The 27,890-nt window shown below is 38.7% G+C and overlaps 11 protein-coding genes across 11 annotated transcripts; 8 read left to right on the top strand and 3 right to left on the bottom strand.

Moving 5' to 3' along the window:
* Positions 1-1,154: 1,154 nt before the first annotated feature.
* ATC70_007621 (uncharacterized protein) lies at positions 1,155-1,788 on the top strand (the record flags this gene model as incomplete). Its single annotated transcript, XM_064826880.1, has 4 exons — positions 1,155-1,223; positions 1,277-1,407; positions 1,462-1,522; positions 1,582-1,788. The coding sequence occupies 4 exons, from the start codon at positions 1,155-1,157 to the stop codon at positions 1,786-1,788; spliced, it is 468 nt and encodes a 155-aa protein (XP_064675937.1).
* Positions 1,789-2,020: 232 nt separating this feature from the next.
* ATC70_007620 (uncharacterized protein) lies at positions 2,021-4,373 on the bottom strand (the record flags this gene model as incomplete). The annotated part of the gene is made up of 6 exons (XM_064826879.1): positions 2,021-2,754; positions 2,809-2,998; positions 3,055-3,726; positions 3,788-3,932; positions 3,985-4,129; positions 4,196-4,373. The coding sequence occupies 6 exons, from the start codon at positions 4,371-4,373 to the stop codon at positions 2,021-2,023; spliced, it is 2,064 nt and encodes a 687-aa protein (XP_064675936.1).
* A 2,913-nt stretch (positions 4,374-7,286) lies between these two features.
* On the top strand, positions 7,287-7,902 carry ATC70_007619 (uncharacterized protein; the record flags this gene model as incomplete). Its single annotated transcript, XM_064826878.1, has 2 exons — positions 7,287-7,542; positions 7,709-7,902. 2 exons carry the CDS (start codon positions 7,287-7,289, stop codon positions 7,900-7,902), a joined length of 450 nt encoding a protein of 149 aa, XP_064675935.1.
* Positions 7,903-8,154: 252 nt separating this feature from the next.
* On the top strand, positions 8,155-10,778 carry ATC70_007618 (uncharacterized protein; the record flags this gene model as incomplete). Its single annotated transcript, XM_064826877.1, has 5 exons — positions 8,155-8,568; positions 8,624-9,318; positions 9,380-9,539; positions 9,603-10,115; positions 10,179-10,778. 5 exons carry the CDS (start codon positions 8,155-8,157, stop codon positions 10,776-10,778), a joined length of 2,382 nt encoding a protein of 793 aa, XP_064675934.1.
* Positions 10,779-11,405: 627 nt separating this feature from the next.
* On the top strand, positions 11,406-13,827 carry ATC70_007617 (uncharacterized protein; the record flags this gene model as incomplete). Its single annotated transcript, XM_064826876.1, has 9 exons — positions 11,406-11,423; positions 11,486-11,558; positions 11,625-11,648; positions 11,708-11,787; positions 11,844-11,993; positions 12,058-12,122; positions 12,184-13,255; positions 13,315-13,439; positions 13,530-13,827. The coding sequence occupies 9 exons, from the start codon at positions 11,406-11,408 to the stop codon at positions 13,825-13,827; spliced, it is 1,905 nt and encodes a 634-aa protein (XP_064675933.1).
* Positions 13,828-15,117: 1,290 nt separating this feature from the next.
* ATC70_007616 (uncharacterized protein) lies at positions 15,118-15,633 on the top strand (the record flags this gene model as incomplete). Its single annotated transcript, XM_064826875.1, has 1 exon — positions 15,118-15,633. The coding sequence occupies one exon, from the start codon at positions 15,118-15,120 to the stop codon at positions 15,631-15,633; it is 516 nt and encodes a 171-aa protein (XP_064675932.1).
* Positions 15,634-19,093: 3,460 nt separating this feature from the next.
* Positions 19,094-19,730, bottom strand: ATC70_007615 (uncharacterized protein; the record flags this gene model as incomplete). The annotated part of the gene is made up of 2 exons (XM_064826874.1): positions 19,094-19,664; positions 19,717-19,730. The coding sequence occupies 2 exons, from the start codon at positions 19,728-19,730 to the stop codon at positions 19,094-19,096; spliced, it is 585 nt and encodes a 194-aa protein (XP_064675931.1).
* Positions 19,731-20,635: 905 nt separating this feature from the next.
* Positions 20,636-21,241, top strand: ATC70_007614 (uncharacterized protein; the record flags this gene model as incomplete). Its single annotated transcript, XM_064826873.1, has 1 exon — positions 20,636-21,241. One exon carries the CDS (start codon positions 20,636-20,638, stop codon positions 21,239-21,241), a length of 606 nt encoding a protein of 201 aa, XP_064675930.1.
* Positions 21,242-21,259: 18 nt separating this feature from the next.
* On the top strand, positions 21,260-23,059 carry ATC70_007613 (uncharacterized protein; the record flags this gene model as incomplete). The annotated part of the gene is made up of 3 exons (XM_064826872.1): positions 21,260-22,220; positions 22,276-22,450; positions 22,528-23,059. The coding sequence occupies 3 exons, from the start codon at positions 21,260-21,262 to the stop codon at positions 23,057-23,059; spliced, it is 1,668 nt and encodes a 555-aa protein (XP_064675929.1).
* Positions 23,060-23,313: 254 nt separating this feature from the next.
* ATC70_007612 (uncharacterized protein) lies at positions 23,314-24,596 on the bottom strand (the record flags this gene model as incomplete). The annotated part of the gene is made up of 4 exons (XM_064826871.1): positions 23,314-23,638; positions 23,689-24,050; positions 24,097-24,269; positions 24,569-24,596. The coding sequence occupies 4 exons, from the start codon at positions 24,594-24,596 to the stop codon at positions 23,314-23,316; spliced, it is 888 nt and encodes a 295-aa protein (XP_064675928.1).
* A 2,145-nt stretch (positions 24,597-26,741) lies between these two features.
* Positions 26,742-27,497, top strand: ATC70_007611 (uncharacterized protein; the record flags this gene model as incomplete). The annotated part of the gene is made up of 1 exon (XM_064826870.1): positions 26,742-27,497. One exon carries the CDS (start codon positions 26,742-26,744, stop codon positions 27,495-27,497), a length of 756 nt encoding a protein of 251 aa, XP_064675927.1.
* Positions 27,498-27,890: the final 393 nt, after the last annotated feature.

Below are 27,890 nucleotides of genomic sequence, written 5' to 3'. Positions count from 1 at the left end.
GTAACATTATAACTCATGTATACAATTCTCATTGAATGAGAAGCTATTTCACTCTAATAATAAAATAATCGACTCATGTGGTTTCACATAAAAATCAAGTTGTTAGCATCATATCATTCATAATCCCCAACGGTTTGATGCAAAATCATTGTGACAATTTGAAAGAATCAAAAAGATCAAAATACTTTAATTTTGTATTTTTAGTTTTTATGGATTTCAATAGATTCTTGATATGTGTTTATAAATAAAAAAAAAAGTAGGCAGGTAATCCTGATGTAAATGTGTACCCACGGGAAACACCGAGAACCGAAGGATTACAGATAGAACACTTTTTCAAATGCAAACTACAAATATATCAACTTCAATAGGAGACCAAGGCCATTTTGTGTTATTAAAAAGAAGCATATAAAGCGCTCTATTTGCTTGATTGCAAGCTCCAAGTATCGGTCTATCCCGTCATGAAGAGTGCAGCATGTTATTTAATAATGCCATAATAAGGCTTTTTCTGTAAGCTGTCCAACATGTGCCAAATATAGTTGCACAATGTGTTACTATCGTAATATGCGTTAGTGCACAGACATTCAGTTGAATTAATGACCAACAAATAGGTGATGGATTTTGGATAATTGAAGTGATTTATTGTGCAATTAATCCAAGTCGCTGATAGGCAAAATGTTGATATCGAGTTTAATTAGCCGTGTTATTGCTCTGCTATCCTCTTAATGCATGCTTTACTGGAGATACTTTTTGTTGTTGGGCGAATTTTTATGACACACATTCCTTTTTTCAGGTTTCAAAGCAAGATGTAATTTACATCACATCCACAACCATTGGAATAGATAAGGGCAAAAATAGCAATAACATTAATAACAGCAACAGCAGCAACAACAACAACAACAACTGCTGCTGCTGCTGCTGCTGCAATCTACTGTTTTCAATTACCTCTAATTATGTGCTGCTTACTTTATATCATTCTCAAACACGAGGAAATGGAAAAGAGAGATTTCTAGATTATGGTATCCGTTTAAAAATGGCTAAAAAATCAGCATCATCATGGTTTTAAAATAGAATCTTTCTCTGTATAAATATCAAATCCATTCAACATTTGAATCTTCTTCTTTATTTCTCTTCTTTTCCACAAATACACATTCATCATGAAATTCTCAACTGTCGCTGTTGCTGCTTTAGCCACTGCTGTTGCATCCGTCTCTGCCAATTTCACTGTAAGTGCCCCTGTTTTCTAAATAGAATTGACATTGACAGCTCCCAATGCTAGATTTCTGAACCTTGGGGAGAAACCACTTGGACAGCTGGTGGAACTGGTGTCGTTGCATGGTCTGCTTCTACCGACCTTCTCCAATCTCTCTGTGAAATTCACCTGTTGACCGGCAATGCCAGTGATGCCACGTAAGTTATATACAGCAATTCATAAAGACTGGGAGAACTGACCAATTCTTTTAGTTTCGTTACCAACTTCACTGCTAACGGTAACTTGGTTCCTTGCAATTATACCAAGGCTAACGTGAGTTTACAGGATACATCTCTTGTACCACTTGTGTACTAAATGTCATCGTTTTATAGCTCCACCCTCTTCCCGACTATGCTTCTGGTCAATACTTTATCCGTATTGGTCCCAATGGTGTTGTTACCGATCAATATGCCTACTCTGGTCTCTTCAACTTTGTTGGTAATGGCACTGTGCTTCCCGATGGCGAGACTCCCGCCTCAACTTCTACTGCTGCTGCTGCCCCTGCTGTCACTGACGCTGCCGCCGAACAGTCAGCTTAAATATATAATCGACACTTCCTTGTTTCGCAATACATTTCTTTTCTCTCCGCAATTGTACAAACTAATCCTTTCCATCGTAAACAGTTTACATCTACCTATTATTACAGACATTGAATAAATCTCAGCTTAACTCATTAGATACAAAGACGGTTTAGGAATGAGAGTAATAACTTTTGAGGATGCTTCAAAGACTTAAACTTGAGCTATGTTTATTATCAATAATCTATCTAAGCTATTGTTGGCCATTAGCAGCATCACTCTTGGTGTATTTTACTGAGACTCTTTCCAATTCCTTTGTGATGTTTGCAAGATATCTCGACTTGATGATTTCTTCATCAGTCCAGCCAGTGAATCCATCAGGTGCGTATTCATCTTCATCATCTTCGCTTTCAAATTCATCAGTTGATTCATAATTCTCACTTGATGCACTCGAAGACTCTGCTTCAATGCAGCTACTACGACGGCGGCTACCAGCGTTACCACTGCCACCTAAGCGATAACGATCACTGCCAGAATCGTCGTCGTAAAACATACCAAAGACCTCATCTTGCATATCCGCAGATGAAGATGAAGTAACAGACGATGAGGATGACGATTTACGGTTGCCGCCATTATGATGGGGAGGTGATTGCTGCTGATGTTGTTGAGCAGTGAATTGCAGAGAGGATGGGTGAGGCGGTGCAGGAGGTGATTGTGTGCCTGAGCGAGACAGAGGGTTGAACCCAGTAGCTCTAGGTGATTGAGAGAGCTGTTGGCTACTATTTGAGCGGCTGCTGGAAGAAAGGTTCTTGTTGTGGTTGCCATTACGCACAGGGTGAGATTCGACTACTGCAAATGACTTTTGGCGTTCGCGCTTATTCCAGTGAAGACAGTTTTGAAGAGAGTTGAACCAATCTGTTGCCTGATCTTCTTTACAAACAGTCGGGAAGGGATATCTTGAGGCTGTTACTTTGATGTGATCACCCTCTGTTAAACATGATTAGTATCAAATCAACTTGAAGTACAGTAAAAATAACTTACGCTTGAGCTCTACTCTTCCACGGCCATCGAAACTAGCCCAAGCAGTGTTTCTAGAGTTGAAGGGAACACAGATACGCAGCTCCATAGAGTCAGGCACCAATGTAGGACGGAATGATAGAGTATGAGGACAAATGGGTGTAATAAGTATAGCGTGGATATCAGGATGAGTAAGCGAACCACCAGCAGAGAGCTATCGAAGAATTAATAAATGAGTATCCAGGGCAAAAATATCACCAAAGATTTTACCGAATATGCAGTACTTCCGGTAGGCGTAGAGATAGCTAAACCATCAGCTTGTACAGTCGTCAAATGCTTATCATCGCCAAACAGCTCCAATAAACTGACATAAGGACTAGGCCCCCTATCAACAACCAAGTCGTTGATAACATGGTACTTTTCTACAGGTATCGTTGTGAAGCAAGGCACTTGACGTTCTTCGCCAACAGGTTGCTGTTGTTGCTGTTGTTGTTGTTGCTGCTGCTGATCGTCTTCAGCTTGCCCCCATTCCTCCTTTTCTTCCTCCTCGACATCATCACCATCCACTTCACCGAATTTCTTCATTTTGCCTTTAAGATTAGCAGCTTGTTGTTGACGCTGCTTCTTCAGTTCTTGACACCATCCGCCCACAGTGAATTTGCCAGTTACAGGATTTCTCACAACATTTCTCAACTGCACGGCTTTTGCTTCCTCGGGAGATTTGCAATCAGGATGAGGCACACGGCGATACACTGTGCATGTCAGACGTCCTCTGAGGTTAATCCGAACACCTCTCTCCATTGCATTGTGTAAATGCTGCTTGTATCTGTCAAAATCAAAAGGAGTCAGGAAGCCAAGCGAACCCAAATGAAAGGGAATGACTGGAGGAATGTAGTTTTGAAACAACCACGAAGAGAACAACACTGTGCCATCTCCACCAAGCTAGATTAAAGCATATTTGGGTTAGAAAAAGTTCTACATCCTACAATGAACATTGACCTACAGTGATGATAAAGTCAAAGGACTTGGGTTGCAAGGCACACAATTCAGGTGTCCAGAATTTAAGCTTTTCGCATGCAATAGGATGGTTTCTAACAATCTTGTCATACTTGAAGCGCTTGGAATTCTTTAGTTTTTCATCGACATAGCTGTCAATGTTTCGGTTAGTTGCTAGAAATAAACATGAGATAGTCCACATACCATGTAATGCCACTTTCTGAACCATAACGAGGCGTCTCTACCAAATACAACGCCATGTCTCGAGTCATGCCAATGAGAGAGCAATCTCCTGGTTTTGTGATTATCATCACTGATTTTGGACTCTCCCATTTTACACGAGTTCTACCTAGATAAAAAAAAAAACGCCATCAATTTATCAGGAGCATGCTCTGTCTCTTCGTATTGCACCTACCCATCTTTTTAGCTACCTCTCTCACAGCATCTGCGGTATCCGTCAGGTAAGACGTATGCTGAGCTCTTGGAATTGTCTTTACAGCACTGTATTTTCTTCCTCCAGGTGATGTGTTCTGCGCCAAGGCAGTCAAAGCATCAGTTAAAGCCGAGCAAGGTATATTAGACATTGGTTCCATAGTAAAAAATTGTAAAGGAAAAGAGAATGATAAGGAAAAGAAATTCGGAAAAAGGGTATTGTACCGTTGCAGTATATTTGTGAAACTTTTTTCATGTACAATGTTTTTTTCATTTGATGGCAACACACATACACACAGCCCTCTTTGCGCTCTCGCTTACGTTCAAAACGTCACAATGCAGTGAAACCACCTCTTCTGGCCATCGACATGCCATCAATTTACATCTTGGATATGTCTCTATAGATATAGATCTTTAGCTTATGAATGTCTCTATTGGAGTCTCGGAGCACTCGCTTCAAAATGATTTGCACTTCAAGCCGTTCTGCCTAACATTATCGAGCCATGGTTGGAAACAATTGCTTAAAAGAGTAAATTACGTAATGCAATGTACAAATCTAATCGGCTCCGCGACGATTGATAGCTATCATCAGCGTAATGAGGCGCCACGGCCCTGACCAACAGAAAAAAAAGTACTCACGGCAAGCACGCTGAACAGATGCTGCGGAATGCAATGTTCTATAGTAGGATTTTGTCAGGTTAACTTAACCAGGAAGCGACGTTTCTTGTTCAAATCCATGTCAATACTTGTATACTGCCACCTCTTTCTCTGACAGGTATTGAATCCAATAATTGATAGCATTGGTTTAATGATGGTTTTACCGTAGCGAAGCAAAGGTTCAAAACCATAGTATTCAGTAGCAAATTCAATTTCTCATTCCCTAAATTAATAATTGATTGTTTGAAATCTAATTATATAGCAAATTTTTATTATTACTGATTTGAAATGTCTACAACGAGAGTCTGCAGGGCAGCACCGTCGTCGAGCGTAGCGAGATTGCATCTAATTCAGCATTTGGTAATATTAGTCTTAATGGGTTTTACCGTAGCCAAGCGAAGGTGCAAAACCATAGTGTTCAAGCAGCAAATTCAGATTTTCATTTCCATTGTTAATAGGCTTACCAGCAACATATCGCATCAAAGCTTGCATGAATTAGTCTTACCAAAATCAATATGCCTCCTATTGGAATTAGAAGTTGCACAGGCTGCAGAACTGCCCTTCCAGAAGATTTCATCTACCAAAGATGTAATTTATGCCGTGTAAATGCACTCTATAAAGCAATACACAGCCCTATTTGACAACTTTCAAGCCTCCATTTCTTGACATGTAGACCTTTCTGAGCCACTGGAATGACGCCAAACAATTGTACTTGAGTAGTAGTAACTTCCTGACACCTTTGCTCAACTTTTTGGGCCAAAAAAAACATGGCCAAAAATCAACCAAAAAGCATGAGGGGTACCTCATGGTTTTCATCAAAAATCAAACGATCGCGTTTTTGACCTCAAAATTGAAGATTTTTGTTATGGTATATATTGATTTATAATCTTCCTCTCCATTCAATGCAGCCTCTGGCTGTTTGCTTGTGTTGCCTTTGTATGCAAAATTTCAACATTTTTGCCAAAACCCTCATTTTATATTTTCATGATTTGCTCAAGAATGTTATTCAAAGCATCTCTTTTATTTAGCACCGTTGGATGCGCCATGAAAAGTACTCTTAGAAAGCTTAAGGAAGTATGGAATTAGCACCACAAGTTCATAGTCGAATCTGGCAAAATAAGGCAAGAAAGTCGAAAGTTAAATGAAAACTTCCATTTCGAGTGAAAAACAAACAAGCCGAAGATTTAACCAATTTTGGCTGGCAAATGCACTGCCATGCGCATTGCGAAGACAATCAATGATATTGAAAGCTAAATTGGATGGCGATTGCGAGTTGAAAGGTTCCATTGCTTAAGCAGATTATTTATTTTTTGAATTTCTTGCGCAATTTCAAGTTTGGCCAATTTAAACATTGCAAAATGCGCATCCATTTGCGAAATGCTATGCAAAATGCAAAATGCAAAATGATTATTTTTGTTCAGCATTGCATATATTATGGTTCTTTGACCGTAAGTTTTGGGATAGATATAAATAATCCGTCATTTTAATGCAATTTCTCAAATGAATCAGTTGTTGATGATGGTATGAAGTACGCCGAGGGTATGGGAGTAATCTCCAACATCGCTCTTAATAGAGTACAATTACTAGTCTTATCACAAACGAGGAGGGAAGAGTGCCTTGCTATCCTTGTTTTTCATGCGTAGTAAACGTAGTAGATCTGTCAAATTGCCTGATAGTTATGATGCTTGATATTATGCAGAAAAGTAAAGTAGCATCCTTGAGGATGTCGCATGGTTCCTGAACCAATGTTCTAGGATGAGTGGTGAGAATGACACTGCTTTCTTCGGGTGAACAGGCAATGGAATATAACACAGCAATGCCATTGCATTTAAGCGAGACAAGGAAGGCATGATGATACCCAAGATGATTGAGACCATTACCTAAGAAAATAAGGAGAGATCAAGCATAACCCAAGTGACACAACACTAAAGTTGGTAATCTGTGCTCTTAATTTTGACACAACTGCCCCAGTCAGGCACTCCTGGGATACTTTTGTTTGTATTAAGGAGTGATTCAACGTACAAAGACCACACGCGAAATTGTGCCATCTAATATCACCAATAGCAAATATTACATGGTGGTACTCCTTCCTCCCGAAGGATTGTTATGTTTGTATGTCCACAGTAATAGTAGTTTGTTTTCGTTTTTTCTTTTCTTTTCTTTATTCTTTTTATCTTGTTTCTCTATTCTGCCATTCAGGTTGCGTAAATGTATACCATGGGCGATACAAATAAAATAGCAGAACTAGATGATCTCGAAACAGAAGAAGAAGCTTACATCAAAGAAACCAAACGAATCATAAAGCAGCTCGAATCCATCATTTTCAAGAGAAACCAAAACGTAATTATACGCAGTGGAATAACTAGAATCTATTTGCAGCTAACCACGGACAAACAAGTATAGTTAGAGGTTTGCCTATGGCGTACATTCGATTCAACAATAGACATCCTATTCATATTTACACCCAAATTAAGCAGCGAAGCAAAAGACGCTATGAAGGATCATGTAACGACTATCATCAATGCATCTACGCTGTTATCCTCTGTCATCAAAGTCCTCCTTTCGAAATTTCAGAGAAACGAGACAACAGTAGTAGAGACCTTGGTAGCAGTGAACCGTCTTACAAGCACTGTCCAAAGAATGAAATTTCTGCTGATGGAGAAAAGTTTAAAGGTACCAAGATCAAAACTAAGCTAGAGAAATAACTCAGGGATTAGAAGTGATCTGTTTTGAGTAGGGGATCTTGAGAGTTGTCGCTTTTTATTAACGTGATACTACTAGTTGGCTATTATACAAAGCCTGTACCAACTGGTGAAATCACTTTTATTTGTATTTTTAGTGAACGAAAAGCAGTGTAGTGGTAGTAGAAAACGACAATCTGCAAAATTGATCACACCCCCTTTAACGCCGGATAGTGTGTCATCCTTTCAGCATCAGCAGCAGCAGCAGCAACAGCAGCAGCAACAGCAGCAACAACAACAGCAGGCTGTAGGTATGTGGACCTGTTATCGTGTCGCTAAAATCAATACCTAAACATTCATTCAGATAAGCATGAGTTTGATTTATCTTTTTATCAGGGAGGAATGCAACATGTAACTCGTGTTAGGACTGACAAAAGGTAATGAATTTCACACATCAACGCACAACCAAAAGAGAGAGAGATTATATCATGTAGTGGAAAAAAAGGGATGTTATGATGGGAAACAACACATTCCAATTTTCCTTTTCTTTTTCTTTTCTCCTTCTCTCAACTTCTATGTCCCATCTCCTTTCTGACACATACTAATGTATATCTTGAAAAATAACAGCAGTGGCAAGATTAAGAGCAACTACACCAACAACAGCAATGCTACAGGTACTGTTTACATCAAATTTCACTTCAACATACTAAACTACCTGCATTTCCTAATATTAGTGGGAAAACGCTTTATTCGCAGCATCTCAACTTTAAAGAAGAATCAAGCAGCAACGGTTGAGAATGAGCTCAATATGTCACAACCAACAAGACAAAAGATTGACCAGGAGCGAGTATTGCTTCAGTCACCAAAAGACTCAGCAGCAGCAGCAGCAGCGAATGCAAATGTACATAAAGGCAGTATGCGCTTATTCTTCACTGGTGGACTGAATAGGAAAGTAAACAAAAACGCGATTTCATCAACAACATCGCATATCAAAGACATATTCGAGATTAACAATGAGGTGAGCTTTCCTTTAGCGATAGGTAAACGATGAACTCACTTCAAACATCATGTAGCTGGACCATTCAAATCAACGAAATTCTGTACAAACATTAAAATCACCATACAAACATAACATACACATACGAACAGATGATGCAATCTGCAGCTCTGATTCAGGTTGCTTTACTACAAACAGCAATTCGACATCTAACATTGTACATACGACCTCTATACAAACAGAATATGCAGAGCCAGTTTTTATCAAGCAGAAACAGATGAAGCCAAACCGCTCTGAGAGTGATCTTCTACAAATACTAAAGCCGTCGACTTCATCATCTTCAACGCAGTGGTTCAGCAGCAAGAAAAAGCAGCTATTGAAGAAATCGTCGTTCCTTGACAAGGAGAAAGAAAATGAAAAACTATACAACATTCCTGTATGCGATGAAGATGACGAAATACTTCGCCACGCCAAAGAAAAGGGTAAAGAAGGATCGATTATACATATTTCTGAAGATGGGCAAGACGTACTTGTGATGGAGATGGCGTCCAATAAATTGCAAGTTCTAGCAGGTACTCTGGAGCGATTATTCATGAAATTGGCAGATGAAACATGTCAAGATTTGGATTACGTGGACACTTACATCCTGAGCCACCTGTTCTTTACTGACTCATTCGAGCTACTGGAAAACTTGATGGCGAGATTTCATCTGGAAGCGTTGCCAGGGGAGGCAAGCTACTTTAAGAAATGGCAACGATGTATTCAAGTAAAGTAAGTGGTTTGATTTCCTATAATAGATAAATATGATTCTTAAAAGCGGCATAACTTGAAGGGTTTTGAATGTCATTTCACGCTGGATCAAATTGCAATTTCAAGACTTTGAGCAGAATCCCATATTAATTACTCGACTGGAGGCATTTCTGAATGGCGATGTAAATCGTGCTGGTTTCACGATTGAAGCAGATATGATTAAAGAAGCACTTGATCGACAGGTAAGCTATTTGTTCAATAGCTAAATGTAGACAGCTCACAAAGTGAAATGCCATGTTTTATAGTCAAGCCAGTCTTGTAAATCCAGACATTCGCTTATCATTCAAATATCAAAATCCCTGGTTTCATTTGGAAATAACAACAGCAATGGTAATAGTACAATTACCAACTCAACGTCAACAAGTGGACTAGGTAGAAGGCCATCTCTCACACCGAGCTTTCTGTCTTTTGTATCGTACTCAACGCCACCAGCATCACCCACTCATCTCTTGCATCAGCAGCTCTACCAGCATCAGCAAGATACATTTCTAACTCTCAACTCAAAAGACATTGCCAAATACCTCACACTAGCTGACTTTTACATCCTGAAATGTATCACAGCGCAAGATTATCTAGCCATGTACCATACCTCCCAAAAACAACATCGAAAACAAAGCCAGGAACAGATCAACTACATTGCAATGATGACTGAAAGAGCCAACAAGCTTAGCAAATGGGTGTTGATGGAGATAACGATACACAAGCTACATAGCAAGCAAAGAAGGATAGTTATCCGCAAGATGATTGAGATTGCAAAGGTAGGCTGCAATCTGCTGGCGCATCTGAATATATAACCAACCAATTTATGTTGACACACACAGGCTTGCTTGAATTGGAACAATTTTCATACAAGTATGGTGATCACAATGGGACTGACGCAATTGCAAGAATTCAAAGGAGGTGGTAGTGGTGGTAATGGTGGCAGTAGTAGCAGTGGCACTCATGGTGGAACAGAAGAAAGTTGGCAACCGTCATCCCTCTTACCAAATCGAGACATTATTACATTCAAAAGCTTATTGAAGTACCTGAATGTGTGCAATAATATGAGCTATTATCGAAACGCATTCAAGAAATCAGCAAAAGCACCGTGTATCCCATTTTTCCCCATCATTCTTAAAGATCTCACTTTTCTGATGGATGGCAATGCCACCAAGAAATCAGATGGTCTGATCAATTTCACCAAGTTTCGTGTCCTGGTCCAGTCTATCCACACCATCCTCAATTACACCATGGAAAACTACTACTTTGCCTCTGAACTGGACCACTTTCCCTTCTTCCCAAATACATCCAGCAGCAGTGCCTCCTTATCATCTGCCTCGTCTCTACCGTTGTCCTCTCCCTTGCTAGATCAAGTTGCTTCCATCATGGAGACACAGATCAATCAGCAACAACAACAGTACGTCACTGCCAATGCCGTGTGACTGAAGCAAAAGGCAATTTGTAGTACTGCACTTTGTTTAGAAGCAAAACGTTCACTCATCTTCGGTCTTTCAACGAGATGCCAAAGGGAGGAGCAGCAAGAAAGAAGGAATTGAAAGCGGGCGCCACCTTGTTTTTTATTTGTTTCTCTTTTCTTTTCTTTTCTTGTACCTTTTTTTTTATACTCTGATATTCTTGTGGGTATTCAATACACATATTAACCAAATATCTCTATAAAATATTGCACGAATCACTCAAAAAGATCAGAAATTTGATACATAAATTTTTTGAGATATCGTCCGTTGTAATTCCATATTCTAATCATTTTTGCACATTTTTTTTGCTCGTAAATATACACATTGGATAAAGGGAATTGAGCATTCACATTTAAACTTACATTTATTCTCACAAAAGCTACCAAAACGTACGGCAAGCACCCAGAGGAAGTATACAGAAATCCCATATTCCACGCACAGCGGTCACCTAAAAACCTAAAAAAAAAACCATCAGACACATCCACAACAAACAGGTAATAATCTACATCAAAACAATCAATCGAATATTATGGGGAAAATCAATAACCAATATATACGTTAGCCTTTTATTCCCTTTTATTACAAATATCGATCATGTCCTCGGAAGAAGAGGTAACAAAAAATCATTAAAACTAGCAAATGTAACATTTACTGAAAATACGTCCAACATTTAGCAAGATGCCTGCAATGTTTGTGAAAGAGATAGTTCTCCCAGTAAAAATCCCATCATGTTTTGTGATGGCAAAGGTAAGGGAGTTGCTCAATTACACAAAAAAAAAAAGTTGCATGTGTCTCATAATTATCTTTTTATAGGTTGCAATATGCCAGTTCATAAGCGTAAGTTTTCTGATCGTGATGTCCTAGGAGCGTAACTAATCATTGTCGCGCTTGCGTAGGTTGCTATGGTTTAAAGCAAGTGCCAGAAGGAGACTGGTTTTGCCAGAGATGCGAGAACAAGAAAAAGAAGAAAGCTACAGTAGGTTATATGAACCTCAAATAGTACAATGGGATTACTCATACATATGCATTTAGAACATCATTTGTTGCCCTGTTCAAACTGGGGCTATTAAAAAGACAAAGCTGCAAGATAAATACATGCACATTGTTTGTGCGCTTTGGAATAAGGACATTGACAATACTGTAGAGCCTTACCCTGTGCCCGAAAGTCGACTCAATAAGCAGGTAAGTGGTTTGCTCCTTTTGACTGATTTGCTGATACTAACAATCGCATTTTTGTATTCCTAAGACCTGTGGATTTTGCCTCAAAAGTGTTGGTTTATGTATCAGTTGTGAAGAACCTGATTGCTCAGAGTAAGTCATTACCCATACATGCTGTTCTGTACTGATCTGTCAAATTCTTGCATCGTTGCAGATGTTGGCATGTAACATGCGCTATCAACAATAACATTATAACCCCCGCTGCATCTGTTCCTGCTAGTTTCTCTGCCAGATGTGTCAAACATGAGATCAAATCAAGCAAAAGCAAAGCATCCTCAACACCACAGAAGAAGAAAGGCAGAAGACTCGTCAAATCAAAGAAAATATCAGATTCAGAAGACTCTGATGAAGATGAAGATGACGACTTTGAAGGCGAAGACGATGAAGACGATGACGAAGACGATGACGAAGAAGAGGAAGAGGACGAGGATGTAGAGATGGAACCTGAAACGACAAAAGATAACAAGGGGAAGGTCTCTTCAAACAAAAAACAAAATGCTGAAGATAGTAATAAGGATAACAAGTCCAAGGATGAGGATGACAGCAGTAGTAACAGCAGCATTGGTGCAAACAGCAGTGCAGTCAACAGCCAAATGCCTACCAAGAAGATCCTCGCTATTGGAAACAAACAACCACCGTCTTCGTCTTCGGTTATATCCTCTAGCCTCGGTACCTCATCTACCATTCGCTCGCCCTCATTGAAGAAGGAAATCCCCATGAAAAGGAGACTCTCTCCCAACTCACTCTTTGGACATGATCAGAGTTCAGATGACAGTGACGATGACATGGGTACTAAAAGCAGACCAAAATCAAGTAACAGCAATGTCAACAGCAATAACAACACCAACAATCATAGCAAATCTCTTGCATCGATATCATCAAAGCATGCCGAAAGAATCGAGGCCAAAAGAAAGAAGTCTGGCTTGGAGTCTGTACCCACATCGTCAACAGCATCAGTACCAGCAAGACCCAGCATATTGGAAGACATGAAGAGACCCTCGGCTAGTCTGACGCCTCCATTGCCCACTGGAACACCAACTAAGCAAAAGCTGCCCAACAAGGCACACCTACTAAATAACACATCCACGTCTACAAATGCATCCAATTCATCTACAAATAGCAATACGCCTTCATCTATATCCAGCAGCGGCAATGGCCAACGTCCTGTCGTTACTCCTCCTATCAAGAAGCAAAACGGGCCAGGCATTATAAAAGATATTGATGAGGTTTGTAGTAATGTTTATCTTACATTTATCCCATCAACTGACATCTCTATTCGTAACAGATTCAAAATGATATCAGAGCTGGTGCCCAGCGCTGGAATAACACATCGAATACGCCACTTCATCATCCTCAACCTACCACACCTCATTCTATATCAACCGCATTTTTCGAAAACGATGGTAAAAGGTAATTGTTAAATGGCAGTCCAAAGCACGCAAATGATTCACATTTTAACCCCTTTTTCAATTTTTTTTGTTTTTATTTTTTTACTTGCAGCAGAATGGACAACAATAGAAAGTCAATGAATGGTGGAGAGAAGGAAGAGCTCATGCGTCTGCGAGAAGAGAGCCGAAGATTGATAGACTTCAAACGCACTGTCACTGAGGTATTGACAAATCTGAACGTTCCTCTACAGTCTGGTCTTCTTCCATCACAAGATGTTGACAATTACGTCGCTCAATTACAAATGTTGCTGAAACGCGTTGGCCCAATCCGCGAAAATGAAAGAGTTCAGATCCAAGAATGTGTAAAAGGCGCATTGCAGCATAATAATAACCAACAGCATCCACAGTAGTCTATTCCCTCTCTTTTCTCTATAGTTGTATATAAATGGCCTTTTGTTTTGCGTTTTCTTACCGAAAAAACTGAAAGCCCAAACCAAATGTTTCCCTGTTCATCAAATAAATTCCAATTGACATCAAGCATGTGATACAAAGAGCAAAGGTTTATAAATAGAGCCCAACTGTTGGACAAAAGGAAATAAACATGTACCCAGGAGGTCACACCAGCTATTGGGAAATTTGCATAAAGATCTTACACTCATTAGAAAGACACTCAATTTTTAAGCTAGTAAAAAATAAAAAGCACTGCATTGATTTCAAGATGCTGGAGTATCATTTCATTCTATCCAATCTACATTTGATAGGCTATTTCCTGGAGTATAAGCACTACAAACTGTTAAATCAAAGTACAACAGTGGAAGCTCCGACATTTGATTGATGTGGATCCTTTCTGCTTGACCCTATATGAACAACTAAGGATTTTTTAAAAAAAAAAAAAAAAAATTGAAGCAACTGTAGATGCTCCTTATTACAAACTTCTAAAATTGTCCAATTCAATGTATATAAATAAACCTAATGATTGAGATATAAAAGTCTGTATAATAGCACTTTTGGAGTCAAGCAGATGTTGTATTGTGCGTAATCAATTGAACATTGGATTGTTCTTCAATGGCATACCAAGAAGTTGCTTTAGTTGTGTGAGTTGAATATGGCATTAGACTTTAGTCGAAGTTGGATTATAATGCGATACGGATTGGCAAACATCAATTTACAAAAGGCAACATCAAATGTTTCTATATTGGGCATAATACGAACGCTATCAATTCTGCCAAGCTTTGTGGAAATTACCAATTTACTGCTGCTGCTGCTAAGATCAGTTAAAGTTTCTATCTATTTAGAAGGTATGATTCATCATATACCATGACATCGAATAAGAACAAGATACGACAAAGAAAAAGACTCTTGCTATCATGGTTCTGGACCAACACAGTTGGAGCTATTTTTACACCCAAGTTTAACTTTAACTGGCTTTTAATAGCAAACGATTTCGCTTTCGCAACCAAGAGAGAGAGAGAGAGAGAGCAACAAAGTGGAAGATGTTTGTGCTTAGCCACGTGAGACGTATATATTCAAAGTGTAAAAATAGATGCTATTTATAAATGTATAGAAATGAGTTGAGTTTGTAACGAAAAACTTGTATATAAACGCACAGCTTCACAGAAGGGTATGATTGTATTACATTTCTTTCTCTTCATCTTCATTTACTTGCGTGTGTCAAAGTATAATAACCAAACACCCTCAAAATGCCATTTAATCCTGATCAAAACAAAGCAGCATTGCCAATTCAATCATGCCTATCATCATCAACATCACTAGTATCTCGCAAGAGAAAAAGAAGCCATAAAACTGTGCAATTTGATATCGAACACATTGTTATTATCGAAACCTATTCACCATCAGATTATGACCGTGGCTATTCTACTTTTCCTTCGTCAGCAAGCATTCAATACAAACTCAATCCTGCCTTGAACATTATACCCACAACAGCAAAACCCACATTATCATTGGAGATACCTTCTTCGCCTTGTGATTCTGAAGCAAGTAGCCCAGATATCGAGACACCCACCACAGATTGCCTCAAGAAGAAAAAACCCAAATTGACTGTAAATACAACAATGTGTGCTGATGGTCCATTATTCTTTACAAAACTGTCCACAAACCATGTCAAATACGGCAGCCTACAAGACGACGATTGCTCCAATGATTACCTTGTCCCAATGACAGCATCAACACCATCAACAGCATTTTTTTCGTACTAGAAAAGAATAGACCTAGCATAAAAAAGTATCCTGTAATTGTTTCCCTTACTAATAGCTCTAATAATAATATCCATCTAATTTTAATTCATTTCCTTGCCACTGCTCCTTATTAAACGCTCTGTTCCTAATCTGCTCCTTTTTCTTTATATATCAACCTCTTGTATTGTATATATGAGTGAAATAAAATACCAATTATTTTGTGCAAATCTGTAAATACAAAGACAAAAAAAAAAAAATAAATAAAATAAAATAAAGTTAAAAATAGAGTAGCCGTTATTGTCTCGAAAACTTGCTAGACACCTTGTTGATGATGAAACATACAATGCGTACATGTATCTTAAGATAGTAGTTAAAAGGGTCTTATGCATGTCGATTATTACATGCAATGTATCCAACTAAACAAACGGATAGTTGGTATTGTGTATTTTTATACATGTATTCAAACAAGAACAATGTTGTTGCAGATCTCTATTTGTATTTTGAAGCTCCATCCTAAATTTATCAAAAAGGCATGTCAAGAGTAAATAGTATTCACAACAAGATGTTCATCCATTGTATTACACCCCTATTTGTATGCACCTTCTCTCCTTAAACTGTTATAAATGCAAAGCATTTTTTATGTAAGTGCCATAACTCAACCTGCTTCGATTGATCATGAATGATTTATTAGTACACATCAAAGCGACATCTTCATTTAAGGCGGCGCAAATCAGTATCTGTTTTAATAACTTTTAGCGTAAATATATTCATTTCATACTTATAGGAGACTGTATTGACTGTTGATATATATATATATACATATATATATATATAGACGAGCTGCCTCTAGTAGACACGTGTTGATATAATTATAGGTAAACTATGTGAAAACACTCATTCTACAATGATGTTTAGAAACAGATGCTGTTGTAACATTGGGATGCTGATCTTCAAAAGAATTAGCAACAGTAGTAATGATTCGATAGATATATTATCTACATTACGGAGCAAACCATCTTGAGCGCATTGAAGTCATACCATCTATACAAAGTGCAATGTGGCACAATATCAAGCCAAGCAGAAATTATCAGAGTAGGGGTGCACGGATCACTAATCAAACAATCAAATACGCAAAGAAACGATGATGCATTTGAGCATAAACCTCGAGCAAAGCTCCTATAAAAAGCAACTCCTCAACCACATTGACAAAGTGCAGTCATTTATAGATTTTTATCAGGTGCGTTTGCTTTGCAGGTGAAGTGTGTGAACGCGCATTTATTGTATTTGTATTCAAGGGATGGCTCTTTTGATGACCAAGTGTGTTTTTAGACCACCGTTTCAAGTATTGGAGAGCATAAAATCAAACTAACGCAATGTAAGAGGCATCTATTTGAGCAATACAACTAATGCTACATTTGATTACTGGCGAAGCATGTATAATCATCTATGATGACCTACACTTGATGGATTGTGCCATCGTGATCTTTTTTTGAGAGTAGGCAGAATTATTATACGTAATTTGTTTAGAAGATTGTAAAGCTTTTGAACAGAGATATTAATAAACGCGTATACAGCACACAAGCAACTGTAGAAACACAGCCATATTTGACAACTTTCAAGCCTCCATTTCTTGACATGTAGGTCTTTCTGTGCCACCGGAATGACGCTAAACAACTGTACTCGAGTAGCAGTAACTTCCTGACACGTTTGCTCAACTTTTTGAGCCAAAAAAAACATGACCAAAAATCGACCAAAAAGCATGAGGGGTACCTCATGGTTTTCATCGAAAATCAAACGATAGCGTTTTTCACTTTGAAAATGGAGACTTTTACTATGATATATATTAATTCAAAACGTTTCTCTCGACCCAACGCAACTCATGGAACCTTGTTTGTGTAACTTTTGCATGCAAAACCTTGACATCTTGGCCAAAAAACCTCATTTCATATTTCAGTGATTTGCTCAATAAGTTTATTCAAAACATGTACTACAATTATCACCATTAAATGCGTCTTAAAAAGTACTCCAGGAAGTTATTAGGAAGTATTTTTTTTTTTTTTTTTGTAGGGGAGTCGAGCTCCAGGTTTTATTTAAAGTCCTTTAAATGTCATACTGAGGGATAGAAAAGACTGTTGGTGGACCCAATGTCTGCAAAGAAGGGGAATAAGATATTTTTGAACTAAGTTGGGAAAGAAATCTACTACTAATAAGGTGCGACTCCTAGAGCCAGTACAGTCTTGCGGAAATCGTCAAAATATAGATCATGGATAAGAGTACAAAAACACCAAACGAGGACATCAGTACTACGTCAAAAAATCCAAACAACTTGCGTTCACCAGGATTTGAACTGGGGATCCTTCCGTTGGCATACGGGAGTTCTACCACTTCGCCCTACCACCAGGGACAGTTATTAGGAAGTATTGAATGATCACCACAATTTATATAGCCGAATCTCGCAAAATAGTTCAACCAAGTCGAAAAAGGCCAATATCTGGCCAATCTTGAACAGAGATATTTATCTGAGTTTGAAACAATTTTGGTGGGTGGCACAGAAAGGCCTACATGTCAAGAAATGGAGGCTTGAAAGTTGTCAAATAGGGCTGTGTATTGCTTTATAGAGTTTATTTACACGGCATAAATCACATCTTTGGTAGATGAAACCTTCTGGAAGGGCAGTTCTGCAGCCTGTTGTATTCAAAGATACAGTATTAACAAATTAAGATAGATTTCAAAAAAGGAAGACTATAAAAAGTAACCAGATACGAAAACTAAAGATTTATTAACTGATTCAAACACATCCTATTTATAAGAGATCATTACTGATGAATCATCAATCTATCTTGTTGTTTCAACTGAGTCAATACATCGTATCCTGTTTATCTAATATCAGTCAATTGAAGGATCCGATTCGCTCAATCAGCCATGATGATACGATCTGTAGCCATCATTATCCTTCACTATCAGAGACTATCATAATCGATTATATGATTCACTTCTGTGTCGAACCTAATGTCCTAATGTAGACAGTGAGAAACAATGTAAATCATGATCCGACTCTTGCTGAGTTACTGAATGTCCACAACTGCTACAGACTCAACACAGCCTATGCAACTTCTAATTCCAACAGGAGGCATATTGATTTTGGTAAAGCTGATTCATGCAAATTTTGATGCGATATGTTGCTGGTAAGCCTATTAACAATAGGAATGAAACCCCGAATCTGCTACTTGAACACTATGGTTTTGCACCTTCGCTTGGCTACGGTAAAACCCATTAAGACTAATATTGCAAAATTATTAATAGCTGTAGTGATTTAATATAAAATCTCTAAACTTATATGAGCCATGCCTGGCAACTCAGTTTCCTATTAGGGTTGTAGGGGCTATACATTTATTACGTTATGATATATAATGATAATGTTGATGATGATGACTACCCGCGTTAGACAGGCTTTTTTTTACTGGGTATTTCATATTACTGATTAAAGTTTACGCTTCTTATTATATACTACATTGAGGGTAAAAGATGGCTGCATAATTAAATGTCTTTGTTTCCCCAAAACTATCTCAGAATCATCATCATCAAGCTTTTGTTTGGCATCTTGCATAATTAGTCTTGCACTGAGAATCATTTTCAACACAGCAGCTAATTGACGGCGAATCTTGCTTTCTGTCATTGGATAGTCAACTGGATTGAAAGCATCGTATCTTGTCACATAGCCTGCAGGACAATCTAAAATCGATAATTTCAACACATTTTGACCAATATAAACGCCACTGATACAGAGTTTGTTCATAACGCCAGGTGATTCCAACACGAGTCTAAACATCATGTCCTTCATGACCTTGGGCATTTTAAACCCACAATCTTGCAACTCTTTGGTGGTATTTACACCAGCAATCAAGCCACATTCACCGCAACCAACTTCAGTTCCTGCATCTCTTGTCTTGAACAAGTAATCCATTTTTCGACCACCATGCTGTCGACTCAAGTCGCTAATACTACGCTTGATGTTGGCTGCATCAGCAGATGCTCTGCTACATTTCTTTCCACTACACAATCAACGTTAGAGATGCAATGCAACAATCAAAGCCAACCATAAACCTTACGCGACACATCGAATCGTAGAAAAATCAAAGTGTTAAGCACAAAGAATAAAAGGATTATTATTTGTAGCTTATAAAAAATGTTCGATATTATAAAAACAAGAAAAGACTTATTTGAATAAGATCAGACACAAAAAAACTAAAGATTTATTGATGAAGACAAGAGTTATTTTATTTATACTAAGTTCTGAATGCCAAAGTAGCAATTTATCTTGTACAACGCTTATCACATCTGGTGAACCTCAGTATTTAGATAGCTGAGATGCACTTCACTTATCATAGCTTGTCCATGTTGTTGCACAACACAGACATATCTACCCATCAAGAATACCTTAATCTTTATAGACAGTTGTAGCCCTTCTGGCACAACACAAAGTATGTATCCAAGCAGGACCAGATTCGCTTACCAATGCCTTGTCTAAAATATATATACTGGAAAACTATGAAAAAAAAAAAAAAATAGACAATCCAATCATATTTTTTTAAAATTTAATAATATTGAAAGCCAGAACAAAGGTGGGCATAACCACCGGCGAAGCCGGCAATGGGGAGGGGGTTTGGGGGAAGGCGCTTAGCCCCTCCACCAAGAACATCAAGCATCACAATTTGCATAAAGTGTATGAAATATCTTTTTGTTAAAATCAAATCGAATTATCATGCCTCCTGTTCAAGCTAGAAACTGTGTAACCTGTAGAGTTGCTCTACCTGAAGATTACAATTTTCGAAAATGTGATTCATGTCGAGTAAATAGAAAAGAAATGAAAAACAAACATTCGAACGAACCTTATATATATATATATATATATATATATATATTGTTTCAGGAACGTGCCCGAAACTACGCCAGACAGAGAGCTGCATTAAGGCCACCTAGAGCACCTAGAGCACCTGCCGCTTTCATATCAGAACTTGGAAGAATGCAACCTCATTATCTGGGAAGAATGGACGTTGTATGTGATGGTTGTGGCGCATTGCATTGGGACGCAGCAAGAACTACTGGTCAAGCCAGAAGCAACAATCTCTTCTACTCTTGCTGTAAAAAAGGAAAGGCCATATTGCCCTTATTGCAAGATCCGCCTGAGCCCTTGAATATGGTGAAGGATGCTTTCGGTAATGACGTCTGCTCAAAAAAGTTCCCAAAGCGTTATCAGCCAGTAACCATAGTCCCTGATGATGGGTATCCACTCTATCGTAGAAGAATGGATGGCTGCTCTCATGTAGTACGCATCAGAGATGATCAGAACGTGTACAACGACTTTCATATGACAAATGAATGGGTGGTAGCGTATAATCCATTCCTATCAAAGAGATACAACGCTCATATCAACGTGGAAGTATGCGCCAGTGTCCAGGCTATCAAATACATCAACAAGTATATATACAAAGGTTCTGATCAGACTACTCTGAAAACCACGACTACCGCGACAACAACCGCAACAGCTGGTACTGCAGCAATGTATCAGAACGATGAATGTGCCAAATATCTAAATGGCCGTTATATCAGCCCGTGTGAAGCCGTCTGAAGGTTGAAAGAGTTCCCAATGCATGAGGAAAGCCCACCTGTCACTACACTTGCTATTCATCTTGAAAATGAGCAGCCTGTATATTTTGATCCTTCCTGGCCTCAATCAAGAATTGATAATGTCCTGAGAGAGAGTCATACCACGCTCATGGGTTACTTTCATTATAATGCCGTGAATCAAAACAAACCTGGTTTTCAACCATTGCTTTACCAGCAATTCCCAGAGCATATGACTTGGAAAGAAAAAAAGCCAAAAAGGTGGGAAGCAAGAAGAACCGATACCATGTCTATCGGCCGCATGTACTACTGTAGCCCTGCTGCCGGCGAGAGGTATTATCTGCGTCTGCTGCTCACAGTTGTCAGAGGAGCCACGTCGTTTTCTCATCTGAGAACTGTCAATAATCACGAGTACGCCACCTTTCGCGAGGCCTGTATGATGCTGCATTTGATCGAAGATGATGGAGAATGGACCAGAGCCTTTGAAGAAGCTGCTACCTTTGCCTCTGGCTACGCAATGCGTTTAATGTTTGTCTCTGCGCTCATGTTCAACTCATTGGTATCGCCTGTTCAGATTTGGAATCAATTCTGTGAAAGTTTCTGTGATGACCTTGAGCATGCAATCGTGCAAAAAGGGTATTTGCTGCTGCTCAGCGTGCAACCTGACGCTGAATTTTACCGTGGAACGCGAAGTCTTGATTACGGCTTATATCTGTTGCAAACATCTCTTGGTGCACAAGACAGATCTCTAGGTCAGTTCAATTTGCCTCTGCCTCTCTTCAACTGGAATGGCTTGATAAGCAGAATGACTGGCATACAGCGCAATTCATTGATACTTAATGAAATGTCATATTTCCAAGATCAAGAAGCCTTTTCGTACCAGCGAAAGTACGCTCAAATGAACGCTACCCAGAAGCACGTATTTGAGACCATCACCTCCTCCATCAACAGCAACACCAACAGCTCACATTTCTTTTTGCAAGGTCCAGCTGGCACTGGCAAAACTTTCATTTACAATACTCTCTGTCATTTTTATAGAAGCCAGGGAAAAATTGTTCTCTGTGTTGCCTCCTCTGGCATTGCTGCTTTGCTACTTCCTGGTGGGCGTACGTCGCACTCTCGCTTTGCCATTCCACTCAACATCCACGAGCAGTCTGTGTGTGCAATCAAGAAAAACGATGATCTTGCTGACCTTATTCGAAACACAGCATTGGTAATTTGGGATGAAGTGCCCATGCAGCATCGTTATTGCTTTGAAGCTTTTGATTGAACACTTCGTGATATTTGTAGTCGTGGTAATGAAGTTACCTTTGGTGGTATTCCTGTTGTTCTTGGCGGTGATTTTGCTCAAATTCCACATGTTGTTAGGCAAGGCGGTCGTCCTGAAATCGTCAATGCCTCACTGAAATCGTCAAGATTATGGCCCAAATTACAAAAGCTAAGGCTCACCGAGAATATGAGACTAGCCAACTCTAATGAAACAGATTGCCAATTTGCAGATTGGATTGGCAGAATGTCTTACGAATCAGCCATGATTGGCAGCATTGCTTTACCCTCTTTTTTGAGGCAGATGACTGATCTTGATCAGTTCATTGAAGACATCTATCCCAAGCATGTTCTGCAGCGTCCTCTGCAAAATAGCAATTTTTTCAAGGAAAGAGCTATTCTCTGCTCAAAAAATATCAATGTCGATGCTATCAATTGCAAGGTGATGGAGAACGTGATTGGTGAAAAGGTCACTTTGTACTCTGCTGACACGGTGCAATCTGATCTGACCAACTCTATGTTGCCATCTCGAGAGCAACATCTGCAAATGGTATAACAATTCTACTGCCAGAAAATGCGACTCGGACAGAGAATGTTGTCTACCCAGAAGTATTATATAATATAAATGCTGTATAAAAAAAGTTGGTCTGTAACTCCCAACTCCTGTCGTCTCAATCAAGTTTCAAGTCTATTTTTTGTTTTAAAATATTCGAATCGAATATAATCATTGTTTAAAACCTACTTGATATACCAAATTTTTATTATCTCTGATTTGAAATGTCTTCGGCCAGAGCCCGCAGGGCGACGCCGTCATCGAGCGTAGCGAGATAGATCGGCTAGTTCAGTAGCATCATTTAAAGGGAAAAATCCACACTTGATCAAGCGAAAGCAGCTGTTGTAGGAATCTTGGATCCATTTGCAATCGGTATTTGGTTCAAACTGAATAGCATTGACTTTGTTGTAGAGACCAGTATTTGATGCTGTAGCTTCCAACTCATCCAAATACGTCTTGACATCATAAGGGAGTACAGGCAACGGGACAGCATTGAACTCTTTGATCTCCTTTAGTTCGGCATCCGTAAAGTAGGGTCCCCAACAATTATCATTGACATCAAGAATCAAAGAATGAGACAAACTACAATCCATGTCAGCATAATAATATACACAATACAATGCCATTCTTACTGTTCATGCTCTCTGTTCAACGCAAACTGCTTCATTTGTTCCTCAACGACAGTACCGGTAGACAGGGTCCACACCTTTGTCTTATCCAGGCCGTCGTACAATGCTTTGATGCTGTTCTTGTCAGTGTCACTGAGTTTAATCGTTTTGATAGGTACGGAATTTACAGACATGTCTTCATTAATTGATGTTGATGTTGATGTTGATGTTGATGTTGATGTTGATGATGCTGGGCTTGATACTTTTGAGAAATCCAAAGCAACCGATGATCTTCTTTTTTTAGTTTGAAACTCATACCCATTTGAGACCAATATGTCAATGATGTTGGCGGTTATGTTCTCCCAATTCGGTTTGGGGGATCTGGGCTATTGTAAATTTAGTAAGGGTTAGGAGCAAAACAACTCAACATACCAATTGCACATCAATAGCTTTAAAGTATTCCACGACACACTGGCTCCAGCTGCTTTTGTAGGTGTTGAACTGAGTACCGTCGTAGTATTGGACAATAGCAGTTTCCAATTGGTCAATTATTTTGGCCAAATCGACAGTACCATCAGCCAGAGAATCGTATGCAGCAGCAATTTCTGTTCAGCGTCAATACATAATACAACGATATGGTCATGTCTACAGTGCCTCTAGTAAATTTTTCATTCATTTCAAAAATGAAGAGTGATAATATTATCACCAAGACATCATTTTATTGAAAACAAAATATTATTTTTTCAAAAACAGTCATGAAATGCTTGCATGCGCATATCCTATCTCCCTTTTGCTCTCTCTCTCTCTCTCTCTCTCTCTCTCTCTCTTCACGTTTTTATATTTTCTTATCCTATTTTTAACTTATGAAAAAGTATTTTCCACCAAAATGTGCTTTGTACCAAACTCTGAATATTCTTGTCAAGAGGATCCATGTGTTATACAAGTGTAAGGCGTTGTTATGGTAAGCCCAGGCAGCGTTGCTTAAGACAGATGATTCTATTGAACGCCACTGTGGATACCTCATTTGCATTAGCGTTTTCTTTCGGGATTAGATCTACTTTCACCTTCTCGTGGTTGATCCTGTCAATAGCAAAGCAAAGTAGCACCAATATTGAACAATACACATGTGTTTAAAATCTGTATTCATTCGCTCTCATAATTCTCACATTGCTGGACATGGTTACTAGAGTCACCAGGAGGAGGAGAGGAGGTATATCCCTCAGCATCCTTTTTGCTTACACTGATGTCAAACGAAGCCTATTATTGGGACAATGTGAAATAAAATTCAAATTTAATGCAGCATCTGTACACCACAATCTCCATTTTGTGATAGTAGATTTATCATATCATTCGCTGCTGCTGATGCCCTTAATAATAAAATGGCGACATAAACCTGGTCGTAGGTAAATACAAGACTTATGTAAGGTCTACAGGGACTTTTTTTTTGAGATATTGTCACTGCAAAAGACAGCTTTATGAGGCAAAACTCCCCCAAAAAAGTGTTTGGGCAAAGCAATTGTCCTTTCAATTCTATGATCACCATTTAATCAGCATCGCAACCATTATTGACATCAGCAGAAAGGCATTTAGGTCAGCCAGCAGCAATGCTGCCACCAAAACCAATTCAAACTCAGTTTATTTTCTCTGTTTAAGATTGGACAGATTATGTCTTTTTTTCGACTTCTTTAATCTATTTCGTGGCATTCGACTATATAAGCTGTAATGATCACCCTACGCTTCCTAATACATTATTAAAGTACTTTTCAAGGCGCTTCCAATAGTATTAGTTGCAATAGATGTTTTGACTGAAGTTATTGAGCAATTTAATAAAATTTGAAATGAGGTTTTTAGCGAAAATAGCCATATTTTGCATAAGAAAATTTCATAACAGTGGTTTCAGAGGCTGCTTTGGATCGAGAGAAACATTTTGAATTAATATATACCATAGTAAAAGTCTCCATTTTTCAAGGTGAAAAACGCTATCGTTTGATTTTCGATGAAAGCCATGAGGTACCCCTCATGCTTTTTGGTCGATTTTTGGCCATGTTTTTTTTTTGGCCCAAAAAGTTGAGTAAAGGTGTCAGGAAGTAACTGCCAGATGAGAGCAATTGTTTGGGGCTATTCTGACGGTCTAAAACGGCCATGAATGCAAGAAAATGCAGCTCAAATGCACTCAAATTTTGCTGTATCAGGTGCACTAAGGATTAAAGCGGGGAAATATCAGTATGCTGCTTGCCCTTATATGAAGTAACTACATGTATATGGATGTAGAGTATCACGTAAGAATCAGATCCACAGACACTATGAAGGTTATTTATGTGTGTAAGTGGAGGATCAAAATGAAAGTAGTACAGTATTTTGATAAGATACGCAGGGGCAATCGGTAGCGCGAGCTGCCATTGCGCAGGTTGGTTCTCACCGAAGCGAAGCGAAGGTAAAGAGCCATTGGAAGCATAAACACTCGTATATAATGATGATGATGATGATGATGATGATGATAAACTGTTACAATCGGAAAAAAATCTATGTAACGAATGTATGAATATAAAAAATCAAGCGTTAAAATGTGTGCTTCGGATTTACGGTTCTTACATAGTATCAAACAGAGTGTGCACGACCTGAGAATATTTATAAACATCTCGGAAACTGCTGACACATCATACTTTATTCTAGTCTTTCTGATGCTCTCCCTCCTGGTATTCACCGCTCTCAAATGAAAAAAGTCGCATGGCTTTATAAGGCTTTGTTTATATTGCTTGCAACCTCCTTCATTATCTCATCTTTTATATAAGCCAAATGTTTACTGAATGAATAATGACGTATAAACACTAAGCATTTGTAATGTTTTAAAAATTTAGGGGCTACACGATGGTCTATATATGGCGACGGAAGGAAAAAATAGTAGTTTTGTATGGTAAGGTGACATTTTCCCGATTTGAAAAGAGTCAGTAACCTAATGCAAATAAAGTGTATATATAAACCTTAAATGGGCTTAGAAAAAGATAGCATCCAAGAGACCATTTGTTTCTTTCTTTCTCTGTTTTCTTTCATTACACATTTACACATCTTTCAAAACTATGATCAGCTCCTTCCCCAGTCGAAGCAGCATAAGTCCATTTCGAAAAAGCTTTAATTTGGACAGAGATGAAGCTGTTACTACGGAGAGTAATACTAAAAAGCCTAAGAGACAATCATTGAGAATCATCACTGGTGTAGATTCTCATCAATCAAACTCATCTATCAGCTCACCCTCTCGTGTTCGTCAAAGACTATCCTCTTTATTCCGTTCATCATCTCCAGTCGTCATGACATTGAAGGAGACATTTAGTAATAGCAACCTCAGTCAAGATCATTCGTGTCAGACAAAGAGACAAGCATCCTTCTCCACTGTATCATTTGCTTCGGTTGCTGAGCAATCGCAAGAACAACCACCGACGCTATTACAATCTCTCGGTGATAACAACTCCAGCACAACGCTTAGCTCTTCATCAGAAGCTTCCGATCACATGCCTGCATCTCCCGCAGATGGGGCTGCTACAACCGCTGCTAATACATTCACCCACCATCATCGCAATAGCAAGAGTATCACAGACCCATCCTTTTGGCAGCCTCATTCTATCAAGAGCAACATGATGTCACTTTCATATGAGGCGCCACCACCTAGCCCTCCGCCTCATAAAGAGCATCAGCCATCATTGGCATACCAAGTACATCAAATCCTGGGTTCAGCATTGGATGAAGTGGATGAGGAAATTGAGCAGGATTGGGAAGATAGCCGTAATAAATTACGCCAATCGCTGCTTTTACCAAAGACGTGTGAACGCATTTACTAGGCTGTTAGGTGAACAGTGAGCGTAGAATTCAACATTCTTCTTTCTTTACCGTATTTACCCATCTTGTGTTCACTTATTTGGTGACACAGTCCCTTTTTCTTACTGATTGATTACACATTACTGTTTCCTATACTATCCACTACTACTACTACTACTACTACTACTACCACATACATACAAACATCTTTACATACGCACATATAACAACTACAAACAAGAATGTAATATCTCACTGCTTTCCTTTAATCTCTGTACCATTAATATACATATATATATATATATCTAGCCACTCGTTTAATCAATAAAATAGCACTTGCTTTATTTTGCGTCTTTCTGATTGATAGAAATTTTGAATGGATTCACAAAATGTCGAGTTAAAAGAAACGTAAAAAA

This window comes from Mucor velutinosus (assembly GCF_035048745.1).
Source record: "Mucor velutinosus strain NIH1002 chromosome Unknown tig00001553, whole genome shotgun sequence".
Classification (NCBI taxonomy): domain Eukaryota; kingdom Fungi; phylum Mucoromycota; class Mucoromycetes; order Mucorales; family Mucoraceae; genus Mucor; species Mucor velutinosus.
Note: the sequence above shows the minus strand (reverse complement) of the source record. Positions and strands in the feature narration are given on the sequence as shown.